Genomic DNA, 25691 nt, shown 5'->3' with positions numbered 1-25691 from the left:
TTACATGTGAACTGAACATTCCCGGAATATTATCTGTGTCAGAGATAATTGTAGTACAGAAAAGTGTGTGATGTAGATGAACTAAAATATTCAAATGCTATTTTTGAGACACAGCATGACACATTATCTCGTCTCTTTCCCTGTGAAAAGAAATACTGAAAAATTTCCACATACTGGGAAAAAAGGAAATGACAAGCACACTTCAAAGTTTTGCTTAAAGTCTCTATTACCATCAACTGAAATGTTACTTAACATAGGATAGTTCTGTTATGTGACATTTGAACAAATGACAGCTTATAAGAGGGAAAATGTAATTTTATATTACTTCTAAATATATTCATGGTCATTGCAAAATGCAAAAAATTCTCAAATCATTTATGAGAAAGATACATTTTAGAAATGTTCAAATGATAAATGGCAATGAAGATATTTCGCTATGCTAGATCTCATACACTCTTCTGAACTACATGTAAGCTAATTTTTCTTGAATAGAAATGACTTTTGTTCTGTGTGTACTTTCCCTATGTTATAAAGAAAAATCTGGCTGGACTGGCCAAAACAAAACTTCTCTATTTTAGACCTAAGCCATATGGAAAACCATTACTACATTCAAAAAAAAACCTTTCCCTCATATTTTCAGTCAAAACGAACTATTCTGCGCTGGTTATTTTGTTTGCCACCATCCCCGCTGATCCAGATACATGTTTGGCCTTTCTCTCCCTGCTGCTGTACCCTTGCAGACTGACCCTTGCAGACTGCATTTATAGTTTTCTGGTTGGACTTGTCCAATGGGAGATACGAGCAGGCAAATCAGATGGCAGAAGAAAGAGGTCAGGATGTTTATTTCCCGGCTCCTTCCTTGGTTTAAGCTGCAACCCTCTACAATCATAGCTCCTGTCAGGAAGCCCATCTTCTGTGTCTCTAGTTCTCACTGGAAGTCTGTAACAACATTTCTTCTTGCTGCTTCAGCCCTAGAGGTGGTTGCTATTTTCTGCTGTTGCTAGTCTCCAGGTGCCATCTTGGTTTCTTTGACCCTTTCCATCATATGTTTATAAACAGGAACTTCATTAAATTTTCTTTAAAATCCTAGCAGAGTATATCTTCTGTTTCCTGCTAGAACTATAATTGATACAAATGCTTAAAATTCTGAATATCCAAAAACAATATAGATGTTTACTGACCACTAGAAGATGCAGGGATAAGGCTACAAGAAAATATTACTGCAGAGAGAGTGTTAGAACAAAGCAGAATAGACCATGCTTATAAACTATGGCTTAAAAAGCTTATTAAGTCTCTTTCCCAATGATACAGCACTTTGCACATTTAATAACCATCTTTCCGATCTTTTCATAACTTTGGGATATCAGTACGCCATTTTAAAAGCAAAGGTTCTGCAAAGCTAATTCTCTCCTATCATAACCTAAAAACAGGTCAATTATCTCTATAAAACAATTAGCTTATTCTAAGTTTAATTCACTTTCCATTAAATACATAAATTTTTTTTCATTTTATAATAAATGGTTGTACCCCTAAATCAAACAAATGTACCTTATCAGAGTTTCTAAAACATCTCAAAAATGAATGGATCAGATTTTAAGACCATCTATGAAACTACAGTAAATCAGACAGTGAAGTACTGGCATAAGCCAATACTTATGGATAGACAAACAGGTCACTGAAATAGAATAGGGAGTCCAGAATTAAATCCACATGTATGCAGTCAATTAACTTACAACAAAGGCATCAATACGATGTGGGAAGAGATGGTCTTTTCGATAAATGATGCTGAAGCAATTGGATATCTGTATCAGAAAAAAAAATTAATATTGACCACCTACCTACATCATGAACAAAAGTAATTCCAGACAGATCATAAACCTAAAAGTGAAAAGTAAACTATAAAACTTCTGGAAGGAAACACAGAAGAAGATCTTCAAAACCTTGGGATAAGCAAAGATTTCTTAAACAGGACACAAAAAGCACTATTCATAAAAGAAAAAAATTATAACACGTTGGATTTCCTTAAAATCAAAACTTGTTCATCAAAAGACCATTAAGAAGGGAAAGGGTAATCCACAGATTGGGAGAAGATATCTTTAATGTATATATATCTCATGAAAGACTCATACCCAGCATATATAATTAACTACTACAAAATCAAGAAGAAAAGGATAAAACTCAATACAAAAAAATGGGGAGGGGCTTCCCTGGTGGCGCAGTGGTTGAGAGTCCGCCTGCCGATGCAGGGGACACGGGTTCGTGTCCCATTTGGGAAGATCCCACGTGCCATGGGCTAGGCCCGTGAGCTATGGCCGCTGAGCCTGCGCGTCTGGAGCCTGTGCTCGGCAAGGGAGAGGCCACAACAGTGACAGGCCCGCGTACCGCAAAAAAAAAAAAAAGGGGGGGGAAATCTTACATTTCAAAGAAGTGAATATCCAAATGGTTAATAAGCAAGTGAAAATGTGCTCAACATCATTACCCCTAGGGCAATGCAAATTAAAGCCAAAATGATTTACAACTACACACTATTAAAAAGGCTAAATTTAAAAACAGAGACAACACCAGGGGTTGTGAGGACAGGTAACCGAAACTCATACACTGTTTGTGGAAGTGTAAAATGGTACAGCCACCTTGGAAAACGGACAGTTTCTTCTAAAGCTAAACATGTTTACCCTAAGGACTTGGCAATTCTATTTTTAAGTTTATATCCTAGTGAAATGAGTATATGAGTATCAGAAGACATGTATAAAAATTTTCATAGATGTTATATAGTCATAATACCCCTAACTGGAAACAGTAAAGGCATCAAGAGGTTTTACCCTGTGTATACTCAGTCCTTGCCCTATAGACACTTCTGTTGTTTTCCAGTTCCGTGTTGCTCTAAACCTCAGTGCTTTTCAAACTAACTGTGAAATCTGTGACAATAGACCCCTTGATGCCTTTATTTTCATGTCATCCTATCTACAGCCTTTCCTCTGCCAAAAGATTCTGTGGCAAACTTACGCCCTTCATCAATTTTCAATTTAGGAAGACTTGTGTGGTTTTAAGTATGGAATATAGACTGTCAGTCTACCTATCCATTTGCCTGCCTGTCATTCTAGCTCTGTATTATTAATAATTCTCCTTAACTCTTAAAAAATCAACCAAAAAACAGGCAAAAATCATTTTTCTCTGTCTTATTTTCATCTCTAGGATACACTGACGCAAGCTCTTCCAAGTTCAAGAGATAGAAGGACCCGTCCTTTCTTAGTTTACATTAAATCATTATGGTCTATATTCTGTAAAATTTATAATATATTATAAATGACCCCAAATTCTTGTTTTCCCTTAATGGCTTTTGGGACCACCAATGTTCTAAATCATAAAAGAAAACGTTAAAACATCCCAGCCTAGCCACTGGGAGCATGCTACCTGTAGGAGGATGAAATTTATTTTAAAAAGGTAAAATCCTTTGTTACCTCCATTTCAGAGACCAGTAAAGGTTGCAAAATTTCCTGAAGGACATTAAAAAGAAAAGGGGAGAAGCCTTTTCAGGCCTCTAAAAAGCCCGCAGGAGCAAAAGACCAAACTCTCACACCTCAAAGGAAGTACAGGTCCTAAAACACAGAGGTTTATCCCAGGGGATACAAGGATTCTTCAATGTACGCAAATCAATCAATGTGATACACCATACTAAAACACAGAGGGATGTGGGTAATTGCAACTGGTAGAAAAAAATTGGCCATTGGAAAACATGAATGTCTGCATAAAGCACAGTGATGTCTATATCTTGCCCTTATACTTAAAAACCTCTCTCTTCTAAGTTCCCACCATACCCCTCCCATTTCCCTTCTCCTGGGTATCTTAGTCCATATGGGCTGCTATGGTAATTTATTATAGACTAGGTGGCTTAATAATAACAAACATTTGTTTCTGATAATTCTAGAGGCTGGGAAGTTCAAGAACAATCTGGTGGATTCGGTGTCTGGTAACAGCTTGCTTCCTGGTTCATAAATGGCATCTTTCCTATGTCCTCACATGGTAGAAGGGGTTCAGGAGCTCTCTGAGCTCTCTCTTATAAAGACACTTAACCCATTCTTGAGAGTTCTACCCTCAGGATCTAATCATCTACCGAAGATGCCACCTACTAATACCATCACATTAGGGGTTAGAATTTCAACACATGAATTTTGGGGGGACACAAACATTGTCTATAGCATTGAGGTAACTATAGTTACTTACTAATGGCATGCCTGCACCTCTGGTCAGTGTACAATTTCTCAAACCTTGGAATTAGATTAGACACTGCCACCCTCATTTCTTCTTCCGTACTGATTTTCGTACAGTATCTGCATTATTACCACAGCAAACATCCAAAAACCAGTCTTGCAAAGATATAAAAAAAAGGAATGTAGTGTGACCTAATGTTGAAACTGTGAACTAGTGGTCCACAAGGGATATGATAGATGTTGAATACACCTGTGTTTCCTTTGAAAGTTTACAGTGTTTCACGGCACCCTGTGAATTCACTATGATGCGCTAGGAAGCCTTGGCACACAGCTTGACAATTCAGAGTTAAGGCATTTAACAAGTGAATACAAATTGGATTTATTAAGTTAAATTTTTGGATGTTAAAAGGTTGTAGACTGATAACACTGATATTTATAAATTATAGGTCGCTCAGAGGTACAGACTAAAAGTTTTCGACATTCCTTTAACTGGAATCAAAAAAACCTGGCAGATGACAATGCTAATACTAAGTTCTCTAAGTGTATAACAAAAAGCACCTATCAGGTCAATTCCATTTATCTCTTTTCTAAGCACTTCCTAAATAAAGAAAAAAGGCAAGAGGTAATTTCACAGAAGAAAAAGGTTTCTTATTTCATTTTCTCTTTGTAAAATTAATTTTTACACTTCTTAAAACATACACATCATTCTTGATGATGTGTACTTCTAACTTCCAAAAAGTTCAGGAAATAAGGCTTTCTAATTTGAAAGACCAATCATTATTAACAGGAGAGTTAGTTTATTTCATTATTTCTATTCTTTTGCATCTTTCACACAATTATAATATAGCAAAGGATATTAAAATACATTTAATCTTCAAGAAGTAGGGAAAGATGAACAGATTTTTGAAAACTTAAATATACCACATCACACACTGAAAAATTAGATCTTGACTAAAGAACACATTAATATAGCAGCAAAAGGAAGCCCAGTGACTGTGATTCAATATCCCATTTTCCAGATAAGAAAAAAGACTTCAAGTGGTTAATTCAGATTGAAATTGACTGGTAAATTATAATACTCAACAATGGAAGTAAATTATTCCTTTCTGAAACAGCATTTAAAAATTCCCATATAGGGGCTTCCCTGGTGGCGCAGTGGTTGAGAGTCCGCCTGCCGATGCAGGGGACACGGGTTCGTGCCCCGGTCCGGGAAGATCCCACATGCCACGGAGCGGCTGGGCCCGTGAGCCATGGTGGCTGAGCCTGCGCGTCAGGAGCCTGTGCTCTGCAACGGGAGAGGCCACAACAGTGAGAAGCCCGCGTACCGCAAAAAAAAAAAAAAAAAAAAAAAAAAAAATTCCCATATAGGCTTCTGCCTAGAATGCAGAAAGCTGGAAAAAAAAAAGTCACTCCTACCCTAACAATGAGAAAAGAACTGGATAAGTTCACTAAGATGTCAGTTCTCCACAAACTGATCTATAGAATCAATGCAATGCAATCAGAAACCCAACAAGCTCTTTTGTAGGAACTGACAAGCTGATTCTAAAATTGATATGGAAAACCAAAGGACTCAGAATAGCTAAAGCAAGTTTGAAAAACAAGAATATAGTTGAAAAATTTTACATTACCTGGTTTCAAGACTTACTTTAATGTTATAGTAATCAAAACTGTGTGGTACTGGCAAAATGACAGCCATTGATCTACAGAACAGAATAGAGTATCCAGAAATATAGCCACACAGAAATGGTGTTTACTTATTTTTGACATAGGTGCCAAGGTAATTCAATAGAGAAAGAATAATATTTATAACAAATGATGCTGGAGCAACTAACTAAACATCCATATGAAAAAACATGAATCTCAACTCATACCTTGCACCATATGAAGAAATTAAAATTATTCACGATGGTCACAGACCTAAATGTAACACCTAAAGTTACAGAACTTCTAGAAGACAACAAAAAAGAAAATTTTTGTGAGCTTAGGTTAGGCAATGACTCTCAGATAACAAACAGAAAGAACCCCATAAAAGAAAAAATTAAAACTTCTGTTTTAATTTAAGAAAATAGAGAAATCACAGCCCAGAGAAAGTATTTGCAGTACACGTATATAATGAAAAACCTGGGTCCAGAATTTATAAAGAATTCTCAAAGCTCAATAATAAGAAAACAAACAATCCAATTTTTAAAATGGGCAAAAGGTGTGAACAGACACTTCATCAAAGAAGGTATGGTTAGCAAATAAAAACATGGAAAGATGTTCAACACCATTAGACAACAAAAACGCAAATTAAAACCACAATGAGATACCACTACAAATCCACCAAAATGGCAAAAAACAACAAAAACAAACAAAACCTGGCAATACTAAGTACTACCAAGCATGAAAAGCATTGCTGGTAAGAATAAAAAATGGTGTAAACATGTTGGAAAACAGTTTTAACCCAAGAGAAATGAAAGTATATGTTCACACAAAAATGTGTATGTGAATGTTTCTAGAAGCTTTATTCATAACAGCCAAAACCTGAATACAATCCAGAAGTTCATCAACAGGTGAATGGATAAACAAACTGTGGTAGATCCACACAGTGGAATACCACTCAGCAAAAAGGAACTACAAATACATTTAACAATAGAGAGGAATCTCAAAATCATTGTGTTAAGTGAAAGCAGACACAAAAGGCTACATACATACTATACGCCAGTCTTTTTATGACATCTGGAAAAGCCAAAACTATAAAGAGAGGAAACAATTTTTTGAACTGATTTTTGAAAAATAACTACAAAAGCAGATTTTAAAAATAATAGCAAACATTTATACAGCACTTTACTGTGATGATCCTCACAACATGCTATGGAACAGGTACTAGTTTTACATCTGTTTTAGAGATAAGAAAATGGAGGTTCAGAGAGATCATCCACTTTACTCAAGGCAACACAGTTAGTGAATGCATCCATTGACTTAAATTTAAACCTTGGTCTCTGTTGCTTCAAATTTCATGGTCCGTCCCCTGACACACACTAATTTAATTATTTGTCATCCTCAGCTTTCATAATACTTGGTTCAGGCCTCTGCTAGAAAAGTTATAAAGTGATTTTTGTAATAAATAATTTAGGTTATAAATGAGGAATGAGAAGGTCTTGTTAGTTTTTAATGTTTCACATAGTATTCAGGACACAGTGGACATTCAACTATTTGTAAATGAGTAAGAATTACTTGCATTTCCTGACAGGAGAGGTAGCATTGAATTTAAAAAGAGCACACGTTCCAAAGGTGACTATTATTTCACTTCAGCAAACATTACTTCACTTGCATGTATTGATATATGGTACTACAAGTAGGGCCTGTCTAAGAAGGTACGGCTTTTAGGAGTCAGAATTTCTAGCATGTGACAGTTACCTGTCTCAGTATCCATGTTTGACAAAAAGGAAATAATACTTACCTTTCCTTTTTCACAATTATGAAGATCAATGGGATAATTATGAATTTGAAAAGTCCTTTGCAAATGGTAACGCAACATATAATTACTGTTAAAATGTTTTAAGTATTATTATCATCCATATAAAACTGTTCAAAGTAGCAAAGAACTTTCTTGTCTCAAAACCTTTATCTTCAAGGAAAAAAAGATTTTAAAATCTCGTTCCTTTCATTAATGGAACGAGATTAATGTTACACAGCAATGTTTATTTATGTTTTACTGCTAAACACGAAACCCAGAAGAATCAAGAGTTGTATACTTTATAATGAGTTTATAGTCTAATTGGGTTCACAAGTTTGTGGTTCTGGCACTAAAGACAGATGACAAGGAGAAATAGAAAACGAATAAGAAAGAAAAATCAGTTCACAAAAAGTATAGTCCTCTAAGTGGAAGGTTAAAAGTTTCCTGCTAATGTTTGCTATTTATATATAGGTATAACTTAAAGAACTAATAGTTTTTTCCTTTTCAAAAGAAATATTTGGTCCCTAGAAACCATCCAATGGAATAGTTAATATGAGCAAATGGCTTTAGGCTATAATACTCAGAACAAAGATAAATATCTTCCTATTCCCAAATATTATTAAACAAAGGTATAATTTACAAGGGAGAATTAAGTGGTTTGAGTTATAAACACGAAGATTACATTACACCTTTTTTGGATATGCTCATATTTTCAAGAATTCTTAAAAAAAATAATTACTCATGTATTAAAATATGTAGGGATGAGAAAAGGCAGTACAGGTGTCTTATTACAAATCCTAATTGAGGAACTGTCAGGATCAAATTTGGTTGAGCTTTTTACACTATGTCCCTGGTACAACATTAGATGAAATCAATGAATACTTATTGTAGGTGTAAATACTTATTACTTGATTCCTTTAATAATTTTATCTTGTGTGTGCAATAAAGGCAGTTAGGTACCACTTTAAATAAAATTAGGATTTAACTGTGTTTCACCAAGGGCAAAACCCAATTTAAGCTTCTAAAGGTTATAATACGCATATGTCCCAACTTTAAAACTTAAAATCTGTAATATTTCGATAAACATATTTACTTGGGATCATTAATTTTACTTCTGAATTATTCTATTATAATCTCTGAAAAACTGGAAGTGCACAATTTTATGTAACGAAAACGACTGGGAAATCTAATTACACAATACACTTCCCTATAATCTGCTTCACTTCAACGTGCAAATTCATTTAACAAAAACGCCTTCATCTCCATATGCATAAACATGAAGCCACATGTGATAAATGAATTTAAATTTTAAAAATTATTTCTCTACTTTGGTTCAGAAACGCTCATTTAAAGAACATCCACAGAGATAGTAATTTTCCTTTAAAACAACAGGGCAAGATTCTCCCTTAAACTCGCATTTCTCCCCGCCACAGGAGATTTTAATCTGGGGCAAAAGATTAAATGACAACTATGATAAAGTAAGGAGGAGAATTCTTTACTGTCAGCCAAAGGCAGCACTCAACTTCTGAATTTGCTACTCTGAGGGAGCATTTCCAGAGTTTGGGTTACTCGTTAACTAATTCTTAAGGGCAAGGTCCAGGTAATTTAGCGTAGGCAAGAAAACGACCAATAAGTAAAAGTCGGTCACACGCAGAAAGCACCTCCCTAGGCCCGACAACGGAACACGTCCCTTTCCTGCTCAGCTGTCGCGGGCATCGCAACGCCCAAGCAAGGCCCTCCCGCTCCAAGGGCGCCTGCGCAATCTCCACAAAGTCAATTAAACCCTTCTTTAAACTAGTTGACGCGAATGGTTTTGAAATTACTGTCAGCTCACGCCTCATTTTAAAAAATCATCAAGTGTGAACACACCAAAACGACCACTCACCGAAGTGGTCCTAAACGCAAGCGTCAAGATTTAAGCGTCCTCTCGCGATTTATGTGGTGCTGCCGGAAGCGGAACTACCCGTGTGGTTAAGAGAGGAGTGTTTACGGGGGCCTCGGAGCTTCGGTCACAAAAGGTTAGGGCGGATCGTTTGGTTCTTGCCGGAAATCGTTCCGCCCGGTGAGGTTTCAGTGTGAGACCCGAGGCGGGAGGGGAAGAGGCGTGACCAGGGTTCGGCGAGGTGTAGTGTTGCCTACAGTATCTCTCTGTGGCCTTCCAGCTGCTATTGAAGAGAGAAGACCCAGGTTCAAGCTAACAGCTGGAGTCTCTTTGATGAACACCTCAGTTCTGTCCCGGGGATTAAAGGGGAAACCGAGGCCTGAATGGGCGTGGTCATTTCCTGCAGTTCGCGTGACGACCGCAGCCGTGGCAGGTGCGGGCCCAGTGACCGAAGGAATCAAGATGTGGAACCTGGTCCCCCGAGGTTTGCGGCAGCTGCTGGGCAGTTGTTTTGTCTCCTGCTGCGCTCTGGGGGAGACTAGACACGCGCTCCTCCTAGGGGCATGTGCCAGCGAGGCAGCGTGGGTGTGGACGAGTGGCAGTACAGCCTTGAGGGTCTTTCCGTGTCTTATTTTCTCTTTCTCCTCCATCACTTCCCTTTTCCATTTCTTGGGTTTGAGATACCGGAGGTTTCATCTTAGCTCGAAGGGAACTGCCGAGGTTCTGGCTGGTACGCCAGGCTGCGGTCTCGTTCCACCGAAGTAGGCAGTCTCGAGTTTGGGGACTGCTGTGGGTAGAGATGGCTATTTTCATTTTCATTCCTCAGTCTTTGTCCTTCTGCTCCTCGGCTTCTCCACTCCACTACAAGAGACCAAAAGCCCCTTCCGTTGCAGCTTTCCAGAGTAGGGAAGGAGGCTGCAGGTCACTGCCGCCCCTAATCGGTTGGAGTGTTGCATCCTCGCGCGCTTCGAGGGGGAAGGGGCGAGGGTGGTGACCGCTGGATCTCATCTACTAGGACTTCCTGGGAGTTTGCGACCTTTGGAGTCCCGTGGATGATACTTACCTTGGCTTTAGCGTATTGAAAAGCTTAGTTGTGGAAGTAGGAAGCCTCCTTGCTGACTTAGGCACCTAGCATCCTTGCTCTGCAGTGGGATAGAGTTTTGCTTTGCTACTGAAAATTCTTCAAGAAAAATAAAGGTTTTGTTTCAAGCAAATAAAAAAAATAATGATAGCTGCCATTCACTGAGTTCTTATGTGTGCCAAGTGCTTTACATAGTTTCTCATATACTTCTCTCAACAATTCCATGAGGTGTATTGTATTAGATTATTATTCTCATTTTACAGAGGTAGGAACTGAGCCTTATCTCTAAGCCTCACTTAACTTGCTCTAGTAAATTTTTTCTACTGGTAAACGTTTGAACAAACCTGTACTAGAAAGCAGGTTTTTCATACTTCAAAATCTGTATACTTAACTATTACATTACCATTGTCCTACCGTTGTGCTTCATTGCTTCCAACTTCTTCACTAACGTTTTCAGTAGCTGAAAGTATTCATTAGAAAAATATTTGGTATGCCTATTTAGGTGTCTGAAGGCAGACAGATGTGACATCTGTCTTCATGGAGCTTCAGTATTGATGCAGAATTAAATAGTTCAGAAACCAAAATACTTAAACTTGCATGGGTTTGTTTAAAGCAGGTGATTAAACTAGTGGGCAGAAGGTGCAGGTTGTGCAATCAAAGCTTGCTGTTTAAGTTTTAAACTCACGACTTGCAGGGTAGTTGTGAGGGTATTAAACTTAACAATTGGTGGAACACTTATTCATCACCCAACTAAGTGCTATGCACCAATTAAGTACTGGGAATATATAGATGACATCCTCGTTCTCTAAAAGCTCCCATGCAACTACATATGAATAGTATTGTGGAACTATTAATGTTCTTATGTGGAAATGATACTGTGGTTTTGTAAGAGCATGTCCTTATTTTTAGGAGATGCATAGTAAAGTATTTAGAGATGACACATATTGATGTCTAGAACTTACTTTCAAATGGTAGAGCAATTGTTGAGTCCAGTGGTGGGTATATGGGTGTTTACAGTGAACTGTTCTTTCAATTTCTGTGAATATTTGAAATTTTTCACAATAAAAAGTTGGGGAGGAAAACTGTAACTGTAGTGGAAACATATTTGTAACGATAGATCCAAAATGCTGTGGAACATAGAGGATGGAAGAGGGTGCTGATGTGTATTTGGGGGTTAGCAAAGGTGTGACTTCCAGACTTTTTAGTTTAGTAGTTTAACAAGCCCTCCAGGTGATTTGAGTGCATTCTAGAGTTTGAGAACCAGTGCTTTGAGTGTGGGTACTTTAGTAGCATGATACTAATTTCAAATTTAGAAATCAGCCTTAATAGGTATTTGTCTTTTGCACAAATTTAAACAGATTACCAAACCTGGCTACACTTTGATTTGTTAAAATATAGATTATCTGGTTAAGAAATGCTGCTGTAGAAAATTTGTGGGAGGTCTATTAACTTGAGTTTTTACAGATGTCCCAGATAATTCTGATGTAGCCAGTTTATTATGGGACTACTGCTATACAAAGAATCTTAAAAATAAGAAAGGCTCAACTTTGATACTTGAATAATGTAATATCTTTAAGGCCAGTTATATGTTTTGGAATTCATGATGGAGGATGTAGGTTGGTCGAAATGCTAAATAATGTGGAAATGCATAAGGTATATTTGGTTTGTCAGGGGTTCAGGTGAAATAGCAATTCATTAGAATATCCTGGATTTCCTATCATGCCCATAAAATTTCATCTTGTACTACAGTATACATATCACTTGGGTAGGGGAAACAAAAAATACATTTATTTCATACTTTTAGTTTTATAAGTATTTATGTAATATGTGTAATACTATGGTAAGGACTGTGGAGTCCTGATTTTGCCCTTAAGTGATCATGATGGCCTTTGGTTTAAACAGACTTGGATTTGATTTCTTTTTACAGGTCTTATTGGGTGTGTGGTTACAGTCAAATTTCTTGAACTTTCTGAGCTTCAAGTCCTCATTTATAATCAAATGATGGACATTTATCTATGTACTGGAAGCATTTGTAAAACGAGGAAAATATCTCTAATCCCAGGATTGCTAAGAATAATTGTTAAATCACAAAGTCATAACTGCTTCCCAACTTTTTTCATATTAGAGTATTCATAGAAAGTGATAGTATTTGTACGATGTTTCCAGGAGAAACTGAAGAGAGTGGTGTTGGAGGCAACTGGCCGGGGGTTCCAGCTGCCACACTTGGCATACTTAAAGTATTCATTCATGGTGAGGCAATGTGTTGCGAGGCTCTGGGTTAACAAATTAAGTACATACCAGGTAGCAATGGTGAATAAATGTTCGTTCTCTTGAAGCTTATCGTGTTTTGAAGGGATGTACACAACCAAAACAGCTAAATAATGCCAAAGTTAGAGGTGACCAAAGGGCAAAATGAATGATTCAGAGAAGAAATCTTGGAAATTGTTAAGGAAAGGTTTGTGAGGGAATATTTTTTGGGTACTTGAGATGTGCCAAGCGTCAAGAAGACAAAGACTCTGCTTCATCAGCTTTGTCTCCTTTTTTATCAGATCATCAGATCTCCTGTAATAATAGCATGCTCCCCTAACAATGGCAAACACAGGTTTTGCTTGCCATGTACTTCCATTGTTCTACACTTCCCCTCCTTTTTTTGAGTTCTACAGGGGTTCTCAAACTTGGGTGCACATTAGAATCTGAGAAGCCTTAAAAATACCTGGGCCTTTCTCCCAAATATTTTGATAAAATTGGTATGGAGTATTGCCTGAGCGGTGGGATATAAGAACTTTCTAAATATAATTTAATCTGTAAAATAACTTGAAAGATAGGTACAATTTACTGAGGCTCTTAGAGGTTAATTAACTTGCTCAATGTCACACAGCTACTGGAGTTAAGATTTAACACCAAGTGTTTTTGGCTCCAGAATCCATACTATTAACCACTAGCCTGTTCTGTCTATTTCTGGTATTTGTAAGTATCATTCATATATCAGAAGAGAAAACAAAAAATAAAGCCTTTGCCTACCCTTATAACAAAGCCCTTCAAAAGAATTGTCAATATAGCTTGTCTCTACTTCTTCTTCTCCCGTTCTCTTAAAAGCAATCCAATCACATTTAATAAAATTGAAAATTCTTACCGTGGCTTCTCAGTCCTCTGTATGTATCTTAGCTACTTCTCCGACTTTATTTTCTACCATTTTTCCTTTACTTGCTTGCTCTGCTCCAGCTGCAATGTTCTCCTTACTTTTCCTTGATCATGTGAAATCTGCCAAATATTTATGTTTTAGGGCCTTTAGAGTTTGTTTCTTGTCTGGAATGCTCTTGTCATATAACCCCATGGCTGGTTTCCTCATTAATTCAGATTTCTACTCAAATGTCACCATATTAGGGAGGTCTTCCTATCATATATTTATTTGTTGATTTGTCTATCGTCTCTCTCCAAATGAGTGAATGAGACATGGTTTCAGACCTAAACCCATAATCAGATGGGGGACATACATATATGTATTTGAAGACATATATGTATTTGAAGCAGCATTGAAGACTGAAACAAAATTTGACTAAGTGAAGAGAAGGGGACAGATCAGTCATTCATTTATACTCTTGGAAAAAAATGTGCAGGATACACATTTTTTTCCAAAAGCTGATTTCTACTCACACATAATACACATATAAAGTAGCTCAAAAATTTGGGAAAATATAGAGTAAAGGGACTAGTAGGAAATACAACCCAATAATTCCACAACTAAGAACTACAACCAGTAGTTCTGCCACTGGGTCATGGTATTATTAACTGACTTATAAATTTTCATTTTTATGCATTCTAGACTTTTCACGATGAACACTCTAAAATTACAGTTTTTGAAAATTAATTTTCAGCTCTGTAGAACAGGATTATTATCACTCATTAAAGCACCTAAATTAGAAGAAAGTACAATATTAAAATCATGCCATAAAGTGTACACATACACATACTTACATGCATATATATATATATATATATATAAGTAAACATATATCTTTATATGCACTGAAATACATCTCCCACTGTTGCCGTTCTGAAAAGTGAGACATTATTGCATATTTCTATTGTAGTTTTGTTGGTGTGCTTATCACACTAAAACAGAAAATGTTAATTTACTTGGCTGTCTTCTTTCTAGACCTTAAGCTGCTTAAGAAAAAGGTTCATGTTTACTTTGACTTTATATTGCTAGCACCTAATACTGTGCCTTCTGTAATAGGATAAAAGTTATTTGTGATTTAGGTCAACAAGTAATGAGCAATATTCATTTTGTTAGATTTTATGTTATGTTAATAGGGAGCTTGGTTTATAGAGTGCCTATAGAAACTAAGGTTTATTGAGTGTTTAGTATATGCCAAACATTTACTTACTCTTCACAGAGTTACAGGGTACTATGATACCCCTTTTTTTATAGATGAAGAAATTTAGAGAAACTAGCATAACTTGCTTGTTACGTAATGACAGATTTAAATAGGTATATCTGACTCTGAAACACATGCCCTTTCTGGTACTAAATATTCAATATTAGGGCTGGTTTTAGGTGGATGGGAGGGGTTAAAAACTAAAAAGAAACCAAAGAAGTTTGCCTTTTGATACAAAACAGAAGAACTGAGATCAGCTTATTCACTACCATCAAGTTTTACAACAATTGGAAACGTCCTTTTTTTTTTTCAGCAAACATCTTTTATGTATGAAACAGTGCAAGGGAAATAGGAATAAAAAGCACTGATACATAAAATGAATTATTTCTGCTTTTATTCTTTAATGACAAAGTTTTAAATTTCATAAAAGTGTAGTTGCCTGGCTAGTTAAACTAGTTTTTTTTTTTTAATATAAATTTATTTATTTATTTACTTTTGGCTGTGTTGGGGCTTCGTTGCTGTGTATAAGCTTTGTTTAGTTGTGGTGAGTGGGGGCTACTCTTCGTTGTGGTGCGCGGGCTTCTCATTGTCGTGGCTTCTTGTTGTGGAGCACGGGCTCTAGGCGCACAGGCTTCAGTAGTTGTGGCACGTGGGCTCAGTAGCTGTGGCTTGCGGGCTCTAGATCTCAGGCTCAGTAGTTGTAGCGCACGGGCTTAGTTGCTCTGCGGCATATGGGATCATCCCAGGCCAGGGCTCGAACCCATGTCCCTTGCATTGGCAGGCAGATTCTTAACCACTGCACCACCAGGGAAGCCCAAGGTAAACTAGTTTTAATGTTTCATAGGGAGCCACCAATTAAACTGGAATTAGATCTTTAGGGATAGGACTTTTGGCATTATGCTTTGCAGTTCTAGCTAGCTTATCATTCAGCTCCTAAGAATATTTAATCAAGTAATTTCTTGTATTACCAGTAATCTAATAAAGTATTTGATATGTAGTTTCATCTTGGTAGGTGATTAGTTTTAATATGACCAAGGAACCAAGTACATGTAAACAGCTTTGCTAAGGAATATTCTGAGGTTATATCACTGTTGTATGATAGTTCTTAAACTGATGTTCATGGGCATCTGTTTTTGTGGAAGTTTGGATGTCTGTCAATCACATAAAATTGCTTGCAGAATTTAGTGTACTTGTGTATTTTTTCTGAGAAGATCCATAGATTTTAGTAGATTTGCCACAGGTTTTTTTTTTTAGGCTTTATTTTTTTAAATTGAGGTATACTTGACATATAATATGTAAGTTACAGGTATACAATACAGTGATTCACAATTTTTAAAGGTTATACTCCATTTATGGTTATTATAAAATATTGCAAAAGCGTTTGTGACTCTAAAACTTTGAGCTGCTGTTATAATGAAATCCTGTTTTCATTCTAATCTTGTTCTGTTGATTTATATGTGAGACCAAAATGAAGAATGGTTATGTACCCCAAAAAACCTGTTTGCAAATTGAACTTTTACAAATTGAAGCCTTTTTAAAAATTGATTTAATGTAATTTCAGATTGGTGTATAGTTGTTAATTATTTTTAAATCCACATTATATTTTATCCTTTTCCATTCTATTCAGATATTACTGAGCTATGTGCAGAGGGATTTAGCTTTTTTTTTTTTTTTTTTTTCTTGTGGTACGCGGGCCTCTCACTGATGTGGCCTCTCCCGTTGCGGAGCACAGGCTCCGGACACGCAGGCTCTGCGGCCGTGGCTCACGGGCCCAGCCGCTCCGTGGCATGTGGGATCTTCCCGGACTGGGGCACGAACCCGTGTCCCCTGCATCGGCAGGCGGACTCTCAACCACTGCTCCACCAGGGAAGCCCGAGGGATTTAGCTTTTAGTGTAATTTTGTTATAATTTGAATAATTTTCTCCTAATTCCTTAGATATTTTTAGACTTGAATTTAGTGTACTCTTTTTTGTTATTTTGTATCAGTTTGTCAAATTGCCAAGATATATATTATTGAAGATGAGAGTCTAAATTTCTTAAGTTTATGGAAAAATGTCTTTTCATTTGAAGGTATACATCAAGTTATTGATAATGATTTTACAAGTGTCATTTAAAGTTATTTTTACATGAGTGATTTTGAAGTACAGTCTCCAAAATTAATTTTTTAATTGCATTTTAGGTAAAAAGATTGCCATATCAACTCACTGAAGCAATAGGTCACTGTCTTGTCTTTTAAACTGCATCAACAATGAAGCAATAATATCTGAGAACAAATGAACATTTGCCAACTAACTGTCATCACAATTTCAAGTGATTGTATAAGCAGAAACAAGCTGCAACAGACCCATGTGTCAACTCTTACAGAGAGAATGCTTTTTTCAGATGCTGTTTATTTAGAAACAGTTTTAGTATATCACATTTAAGTTATATTTATATCAAATGAAATAAAAATGAGTGAAGGCCCCAGATTCTTTGTTGGACCTGAGGATACAGAAATAAACCCTGGAAATTATCGACACTTCTTCCACCATGCAGATGAAGATGATGAGGAGGAGGATGAATCTGTAAGTTGTTTGTTTAGTGAAGACCAATACAGTCTGGGCTTTTTACTGATCACTGTGAAGGGGAATTGATACCATTGTCTTAAATTATTAAGACATTTTTTTCATATAGAAATTTGTTGGAAAGTTTTAAACTGAAAAAGCATACTGTGTTTCATTAGTAACATTACTGAATCTATAGTGCTTCAAGAAAGACAATTAGAGGTCAGATTTCTAAGTTGTTTAATAATGACTAATTTAGTGTCTTTCATTGCTATGTCTAATATAACACAGGGTTAGGTAGAAAAAGTGACAAGGAGAAAGAGTAATCAGGGCCATAAATCAAAAGGGTTCCTTGTATGTAGAAGTGCTACAGCAAATACATCAAGATAAAGAATTTTAAAGGTATTAAAGAAGAACTGCTTAACCAGCTTCATTAAGTTTGTCATGTTGTCAACACAAGTAGTGGCTGACCTGAAGATACCCCTTTTATTAACTATTCAGAAGTCTAAACTGTGTGACTAGGAGAAACTACCTCAAGTATCTACGGGTGTGTGTGTGTATGTGTGTAAACCATACTGGATCTTTAGGAGTAACACACATTTATTATGTTTATTTTGCTATGGTTATGTTAGCTCAACATTTTTATTACTCATCATTTTTGTCCCTTTACAATTAGAGATTGCTTTACTTTGAGAACCTATTTAAAATACAAACTTAAAATATGTGTTTCTTATATTTCCAATTGAAAAAAGAATTTTGTTTTAAAACAAAAACCTGTTATACTTGATGTAAGTAGTAAAACTGAACCAAAAATAGCTATTAGATGACTCTTCAAATTCTTTTTCACTGTTATTTAACAACACCTTTCACAGTGCAGTTATACATCTGAAATGCAAAATCAGACTGTCACCCATTTAAAATCTATCCCACCCCCCCACCTCACCTCTAGAAAAAAATGATGGTTTTCAAACTTCTCATACCAGCCAAAACTTTTCTTCATCTAAAGTCTTATGTAGAAGTCCAGTAACTAAAACATAAAAGCAGAGCTTCTCTAACTGACTTAGACTAGAAAGTACTTTTGATTCTGCCTCTGCTACGCTTACCCCTTTTCTTTAGAGTTCTTCTGAGCACATGAGAACACCGCTGATAAATCAAGTCCAGTCTTCTTCCATATAAGGATTTTTATCTCTCTCCTATGTCTAGAACTGTACTTGTCTCTCTTCTCTTTTACCTTTTATGTTTTAGCAAAATCAGATTTTTATTTCCCACATATTCCATCTTGTACCATGCCTCTTTGCTGTTGTATGTACTTCTTTATCTCTGTGAAATACCCCTCCTTTTTGGATAATTTGTGAATCAGTTTTCGTTCTTCAAAACCTCAGATTTCATGTTGTTCAGTCTTCCCCCTCTCCTTACTCTTTTCCCCATGAGAAACTTGAACATTTTTTCCTCAATACCATTTCTATACCTTGACTATATACTTCTATTCTGTGTATCACTATGTACTGTATGATTACTGTGTTTCCTGTTAGATTCAAAGTGCTTGATGACAGGTAGTTTCTGTGTATGTAACTCTTCAGTGCTTAGCATAATTCTTGGAATATTGGTACTAATTAAATTGAGTTCACATTTTGAGGAGCTTGATTTGGTTCATTTGACCTGTAGATTGATAAAATGATTTGTTCCAGATTGTTCTGTTAAGGTATCAAAGACGTTAGGTTGAGTACTCTTGTTGTCTAGGGAAATCTACTTAAGGAACATCATAATGAGCTATGCCGAGGCTTTTGATCAGGAAAGAATTGAATAAGGGAACATAAAAGTAGATGATCAGAGGGTGAAAGACAGCAGATCCCAGGGAGGTTAGAATTTACAATCTTTGATGGTAACATCAAATCCAATACCAATTTGAACTCTAAATTTCATATGAGTGAGAGGAATAATGCTAAGCATAAAGAAGAAGAATTATTCAGATGTTGCCCTGTTTTATTTTTAGATTTATAATAAGAGAAGGTCTAGTAAAACACTTTTGGGCCCAGATTATAATGTCATATGAAATAAATAAATATAGAAGAGAGAAGAACTGAAATGGAAAACTGGACACAGCTTTATATTTGATAAAACTCTCAAAGTACCTGAAAGCAAAGAGCTCAGAATGAATCTTGAGTAATTTTATAAACCCATGAGCTACTCATAAGTTTTCTATATTCTGCGTTTTAAATTTCAGGCTGAATCATGGCCTTTGAGCTGTAGCAAGGGTGCCAGAGATGAGCAACACTATAAACTAGGAATGTTGAGTACGAAGATTGGGGTGTCAAAGAGCATAGACACCTCTGTTTAGCAGTGTGGCTTTCTCCAAAATTTCCTTCTAAGTTGTCATTGGTGACCAACTCATATTTAAGCTCAATCTACAAAAATATTTTAACACTGCATAGCTTTGTAGTGAAAATATCTTATTTTAGGCAAGAGAATTCTTTATCTCACTCCTATTGGCCCTTTAGGCCTTATTTGCTCCTTTAGCAATTTAACAATTTGCTAAATTGTTATTTAGCAAATAAACGCTAGAGACAGTTAAGGAAGTATTTAAGTTTGAAATCTGAATGAAAATAGTAACAGTGTTCTGAAACTTTAAAAAAATTTTTCCAGACCTTTGTAGAAAACTATTATTATTATTTATTATAACAATATAATCTTGAAAAATGCCTGTTCGGGTAATGTGTCACTTTTATTGATTCATCACATACTTTATGTACTTCTGACAGAGATTTAAGATAGCTGTACTTTGGAGTTGTTATCAAGTCAACCTGATTTTTTGTTTTCTTTCTGTTTTAGCCACCAGAAAGGCAGATTGTGGTTGGAATATGTTCCATGGCAAAGAAATCCAAATCCAAACCAATGAAGGAAATTCTTGAACGGATCTCCTTATTTAAATATATCACAGTAGTAGTATTTGAAGAAGATGTTATTTTGAATGAACCGGTGGAAAACTGGCCTTTGTGTGATTGTCTTATTTCTTTTCATTCTAAAGGTAGTAAAACAGGGAGGGAAACCTCTTTATCCTTTCTAACTATAAAACTAATAGATAAAATAGAAAAATAAAATTAAACTCACCTAGTCTCACAGATAAGTGATATTAACATTTTGATATATTTCTTTCCAATCTTTTTTTCTGTGTGTATTTTTTAAAAACATATTTAGTGTTATAGTGTATATGTAATTTTATATTTAATTTTTAACCTAATTACATCAAGAGGTTTTCCCCTTCTATATCATTTGTCAAAAACCTGATTTTTAATGGTGTCACAGTATATCATCCTGTGAATGTACTATATCTATATCATACTTAGCCAATATCCTAAAAGTGAGATGGTTTCCAATTTTTACTATTAAAAATAAGGTTGTGATGAACTTTTTGAATGTATGTCTTTGTTTACAACTGTAAGTTTCTTAGGACAAATTCTTGATTTTTTAAATATTATAAGCCCATATGTTTTGCCATATAGAAGATGATCTATCATTCCTCAATACATATTCATGCTTTATTTCTTAAGAACTTAATATTTGAATTTTATATTTTCCTTGCTGTCTTTTATAAATCAAACTGAAATATCAATTAAGCTTAAGTATTTCTTCAAAGTAAAGTCCACTAATCAAAAGTTATTAAGTGTATGTCTGAAAATTTATAACCTAAGAATCTGTGAATTAAGTGAGTTTTCATTAAGAGCTCTAATTTAAAAGATATGCACTCAGTTATAAATGTATTCATATTAAATCGTTTTTGTTACCAAACTAATGTAGCCTCCAGGTGTGTTAAAGTCTCACTTTAGTTAGGTGTTTAAAAAGCATCCCCTTCAGCAAGAAGGGGATGGAGCAGGTTAAGATTTTTTGTGCTCCCATACCCTATATTGATTTTCATTATTTCATAGAGAAGTCAAGTCCCTGGTCTTCTTTACAGACTGAAGTCATTCATTTTAGAGGATCTTAAAACTTGCTTATCCTTGATGGTAAGGTGTTCTTCCCTTACTGTCACGTGGTTCTTCCTATTTATTAAGTTAAAGCTAGTTATTTGCTTGTAAAAACTAGATACTACCTAAGGTCATGTCCCACATGCTGCCTCTTTAACAGCAACAAAAGCAGGGTAATGACTGTATAGGCGTTTCTTATTTCCTGAATTCTGTTACAAGGCTTCAAACCATAGACATTGAGACATCTTTACAGTAAGTGATGAATTCTTAGGAGTCTATAACACTAGATGGGTTTGTGATTTGTGGCCCATTGATTCTTGGTATAGAGTACTTCTAATTAAATGTTAAAAGCTAAGAGGAATTTAGGATTAAATCTTTTTTTTAACTGACCATAGCTCTTTGTTTTGTTTTTGTTTTTTTAACTTCAGTAGGCTTTAACACTTCCTTCCTCTACTAACTATTCTGATAATGCTACAAAATACAGTGTCTTCACAGATACACTGTAGCATACTATAGTTAAATGCTAAAGCTATGTATGCCTGATGATTGTTACGCTTTTGCTTATTTATTAAAATATTGTTGTTTAGGGAATAATAATAGTTAACATTTATTGAGCACTTATTATGCCAGGTATTGTAATGTGTTTTATATACGGTATTATATTTAATTTCCCCAAAACCCTTTTAGTTAAAATACCCCTTTACAGCTGGGAATCAGAGACTTGGAGATATTAAATAAATTTGCCCACGGTCACATAGCTAATGAAAGGTGGAGTTAGGGTTTGAACCTTGGTTTATGCTCTTAACATCTATGGTATACTGCCATTCTTAATCATAAACTATACGTTGATGGATAAAATTGGAGTCTTTTAGTGTTAATACAGAGAGTGAAGTATAATCATTAAAATTATTTAGATTTTTTTTTAGATCTCTTACTATATCTGCCATTTGATTTGTTTTCATTGTAATTAGTAATTTTACCGAAGTCTAGAAATGGTAAGGACTTAATTTCTGCTGTGTTATTGACTTAGTTAACAGCAAGCATGATTCTGCTCATATATTTTATATTTTGAGCATATCTGTTGAATGTAAATTAATTTTTCTTTTGCTGTTTTTGAAGATGCTTAAGTTCTTTGAATTATCAGCTAATTTATATGTATATGCATCAAAATATCGTTAGAAGAAGAGGAGTTATATAAATTTTTTAAAATTCACCAGGTGATTGTGAAACACTTATTTGTATATAGATTTCTATTTGTGTATGAGGTAGTCTTACCTTCTGTCAGGTGACTTTGAATAATCAGGCATCAACTAACATGTCAGTGCTCTAAATTGGGTTATGTAACCACTGGCTTGCTGTGCCTTATCTATCAAATTCACTAAGAAAAAATAAGATTTATTTACTAGTACAAGATAAATCAAGTTTTGTGTATTTATAATTCTATCTTCTAAAGAAAGCAGTTACATGCATAATGAAATTAGTCTTTTATAGGAAATGGCATAAATTCAAGTTGATTAAGTTATAGATGTCAACTTATCTTGAGATTCTACAGAATATGTTAATATGTGTTCTTAGGATTTCCACTGGACAAGGCAGTTGCCTATGCAAAACTCAGGAATCCATTTGTAATCAATGACTTGAATATGCAGTATCTCATACAAGATAGGTGAGTGGTTAAGTTGGCTAAATTAAGGAAGGAAAATTAACATTTATTTAGTATCTACTTAAACTGACATGGTATCAGGTGTTTTTATACATATATAAATTTGTGGTATCCTTGAAATAATACTTAGAAATAGGTATTTATACCCAGTTTTACAGATGACAAAACTTGAAAATCAGGCAGATCATTTAGTTTGCCAAAAGTCACAAGTAGTTTCTCAGGTAGTGGGACAAGGACTTAAACCAGGTCTGTTTAATTTCCAGACCCTACTAAACCACTGAAAATTATGAACAGTTTTTCTATCATGTGACTGATGATGAAGCTACGGCTTTACCCATTATAACTAGGTTTTTAATGGTAAAGTGGAACCATTTTGAGAAATATTTTACTGTATATCTTAGCAATTCATTTAACAGGTCAAAAGCATAGATATTTAAAAGAAATTGTAAAATACAAATGCATTTATATATTTCATTTAATTGGTGTTTCACTCTACTGGCTACCCTTATAATTTCACCGGTATTCTATTTTATTCTGTCTTAGCATTACAATATGAGGTTATACATATGAAAATGATATATGAAGTGTAAGGCCCTATAGTTTTTTGTTTTTCTATTTTTGTTTTTCCTTTTCCAGATAGTTAATATCTCAATTTTTATAACATTTGTCCTAGGTTTACATGTTTATATAGTATAAATATATATATGTATATATATAAATGCATATTCATTTTAAGAAATTTAAAAAATAAAATTATGAAGAAAGGCATTTAACCCTGCCACTACGTTTACCATATTTTTTTAATATAGAAAGCAATACATATATGCACTTATATTTTACAAAATTAGCATCACATTTCTATTAAAAGACTATAAACATTTTCCCACATTGTTAAATATTCTTTGAGTACTGTATAAGGGTTTTAATACTTAGGTAATATTCTGTCATTGTGATATAGTAACTTTAACCATTTCTTTTTATACACTTACATTCCCAATTTTAAAAATTAGTATTTTAATATGCCATAAAAAGTATTGTACATACACTTTTGTTCTAATATTGCTGAATATTTATTTAGAATACAGCTTTTCAATGTTTTAAATGACATTTGTTTACTTAAAAAAAGACTTTATATGCATGACTTTTTTAATGATAGAACAGTAATAATGTACTTTATGAACAGTACAGCAATATACTCATTGTGAAACAGAACAATAAAACAGTAAGGATATTTTCTTTTTTCTTCAGGAGAGAAGTATATAGTATTCTTCAAGCTGAAGGTATTTTACTTCCTCGTTACGCAATTTTGAATCGTGACCCAAATAATCCCAAAGGTAAGAGTAAGAGATTTTAAACAAGCTATCTTTTGTCACTTAACATACTTTTGAGCCACTGTCTTCTATAATTAAATGGAAAGAATTTAAATTATGTTATTCTATTCAATTTTTAAAAAATGATCCAAATAGGCAATTAAATTTCAATAAAAATGTGACACTATGAACTACAAGGCTAACTAATAATCAGGAGTTGTATGTCCTACATTTCTTTGGTCTACATTTGACATATCAGAATCATAAAGAAGAATTTTTAAATTACATGCTTAATAAATTTGTATTGATTGGGGTAAATGAGTGATTCATCTATGACTATTGATTTAAGTATTAGAAACTTCATGTTAGTATGCCACAACTAAACTTCTGATGAGTAGGAATTTTGAAATACTACTATTTATTAATATTTTAAAGTACCCTTTGCTTCATTTTCCTGGTTATCTAAAGCATAGCATGTAAGTTACACTTAGTCTAAAAAGGCAAGATAAATGTTTATATGTTTTAATATTTAATATTCTGATAACTATTTGGGGGAATTTTGATGACTTTATTGTACATTAGAGGAATTTTTATTAAAAACCAGATATAGTACCATCTGTAACAGGGAACTTTTCTCATTTGTCTAGAGGTACAACTTGCTGATTGGATTGCTTGGTTACTCTGTATATTGGTTAATTTTCTAACTTAAATAATTTCATGTTTTATGGTATCTGTGGTATAATGATTCCATACATTTTTCAGAAGATGATAGCATTATGTAGTTATTTCTCAATCTTTCTTGTGTATCATTTCATATCTAACTTTGAATTCTATGGGGTGGCAGGGTAAAATGGCCAGTCCATTAGATTTTTGAAGAATATAGTTCCTAATGTCACAGATCATATGTTTGCATAAATATTTTTAATTAAAATCAAATCAGTACATTATCCAAGGTAACTTTTCTTTGTAATCTCTATTATAGTAAAAACAAAAAAAGTCCTTAATAATATATCTAGGTAATATACAATATATAATTTTTCTTGCTATTGTGTTTGATTTATAGAATGTAATCTGATTGAAGGGGAAGATCATGTAGAAGTAAATGGGGAAGTTTTCCAAAAGCCATTTGTAGAAAAGCCAGTCAGTGCAGAAGACCACAATGTTTACATTTATTATCCAACATCTGCTGGTGGTGGAAGTCAAAGACTTTTTCGAAAGGTAAAC

The 25691-nt window shown here is 34.7% G+C and overlaps 2 protein-coding genes across 16 annotated transcripts in view; one reads left to right on the top strand and one right to left on the bottom strand.

Annotated features, from left to right (window-relative positions):
* GIN1 (gypsy retrotransposon integrase 1) overlaps positions 1–9626 on the bottom strand; it is a 28839-nt gene extending 19213 nt beyond the window's left edge. For 2 of the 4 annotated variants that reach the window (XM_060009080.1, XM_060009083.1), the window contains exons 1-2: positions 9533–9623; positions 1734–1802 (exon numbers count right to left, since the gene is read on the bottom strand). In XM_060009080.1, the coding sequence (XP_059865063.1) occupies positions 1734–1744 (11 nt within the window). In that variant the 5' untranslated portion in view covers positions 1745–1802; positions 9533–9623. Of the gene's footprint in view, positions 1–1733; positions 1803–1838; positions 1879–9532 lie in introns of all 4 variants that reach the window. The other 2 variants (XM_060009081.1, XM_060009082.1) reach the window with 2 other exon arrangements.
* A 110-nt stretch (positions 9627–9736) lies between these two features.
* The window catches only part of PPIP5K2 (diphosphoinositol pentakisphosphate kinase 2), a 74566-nt gene continuing 58611 nt past the window's right edge, over positions 9737–25691 (top strand). For 11 of the 12 annotated variants that reach the window (XM_060009077.1, XM_060009074.1, XM_060009069.1 and 8 more), the window contains exons 1-6: positions 9737–9962; positions 17169–17553; positions 20362–20557; positions 23070–23160; positions 24406–24491; positions 25531–25685. In XM_060009077.1, the coding sequence (XP_059865060.1) occupies positions 17440–17553; positions 20362–20557; positions 23070–23160; positions 24406–24491; positions 25531–25685 (642 nt within the window). In that variant the 5' untranslated portion in view covers positions 9737–9962; positions 17169–17439. Of the gene's footprint in view, positions 10014–17168; positions 17554–20361; positions 20558–23069; positions 23161–24405; positions 24492–25530; positions 25686–25691 lie in introns of all 12 variants that reach the window. The other variant, XM_060009067.1, reaches the window with a different exon arrangement.

Source organism: Delphinus delphis, chromosome 3, assembly GCF_949987515.2.
Source record: "Delphinus delphis chromosome 3, mDelDel1.2, whole genome shotgun sequence".
NCBI lineage: Eukaryota > Metazoa > Chordata > Mammalia > Artiodactyla > Delphinidae > Delphinus > Delphinus delphis.
The sequence above is the reverse complement of the archived record's forward strand: the minus strand, read 5'-3'. Positions and strand labels throughout refer to the sequence as shown.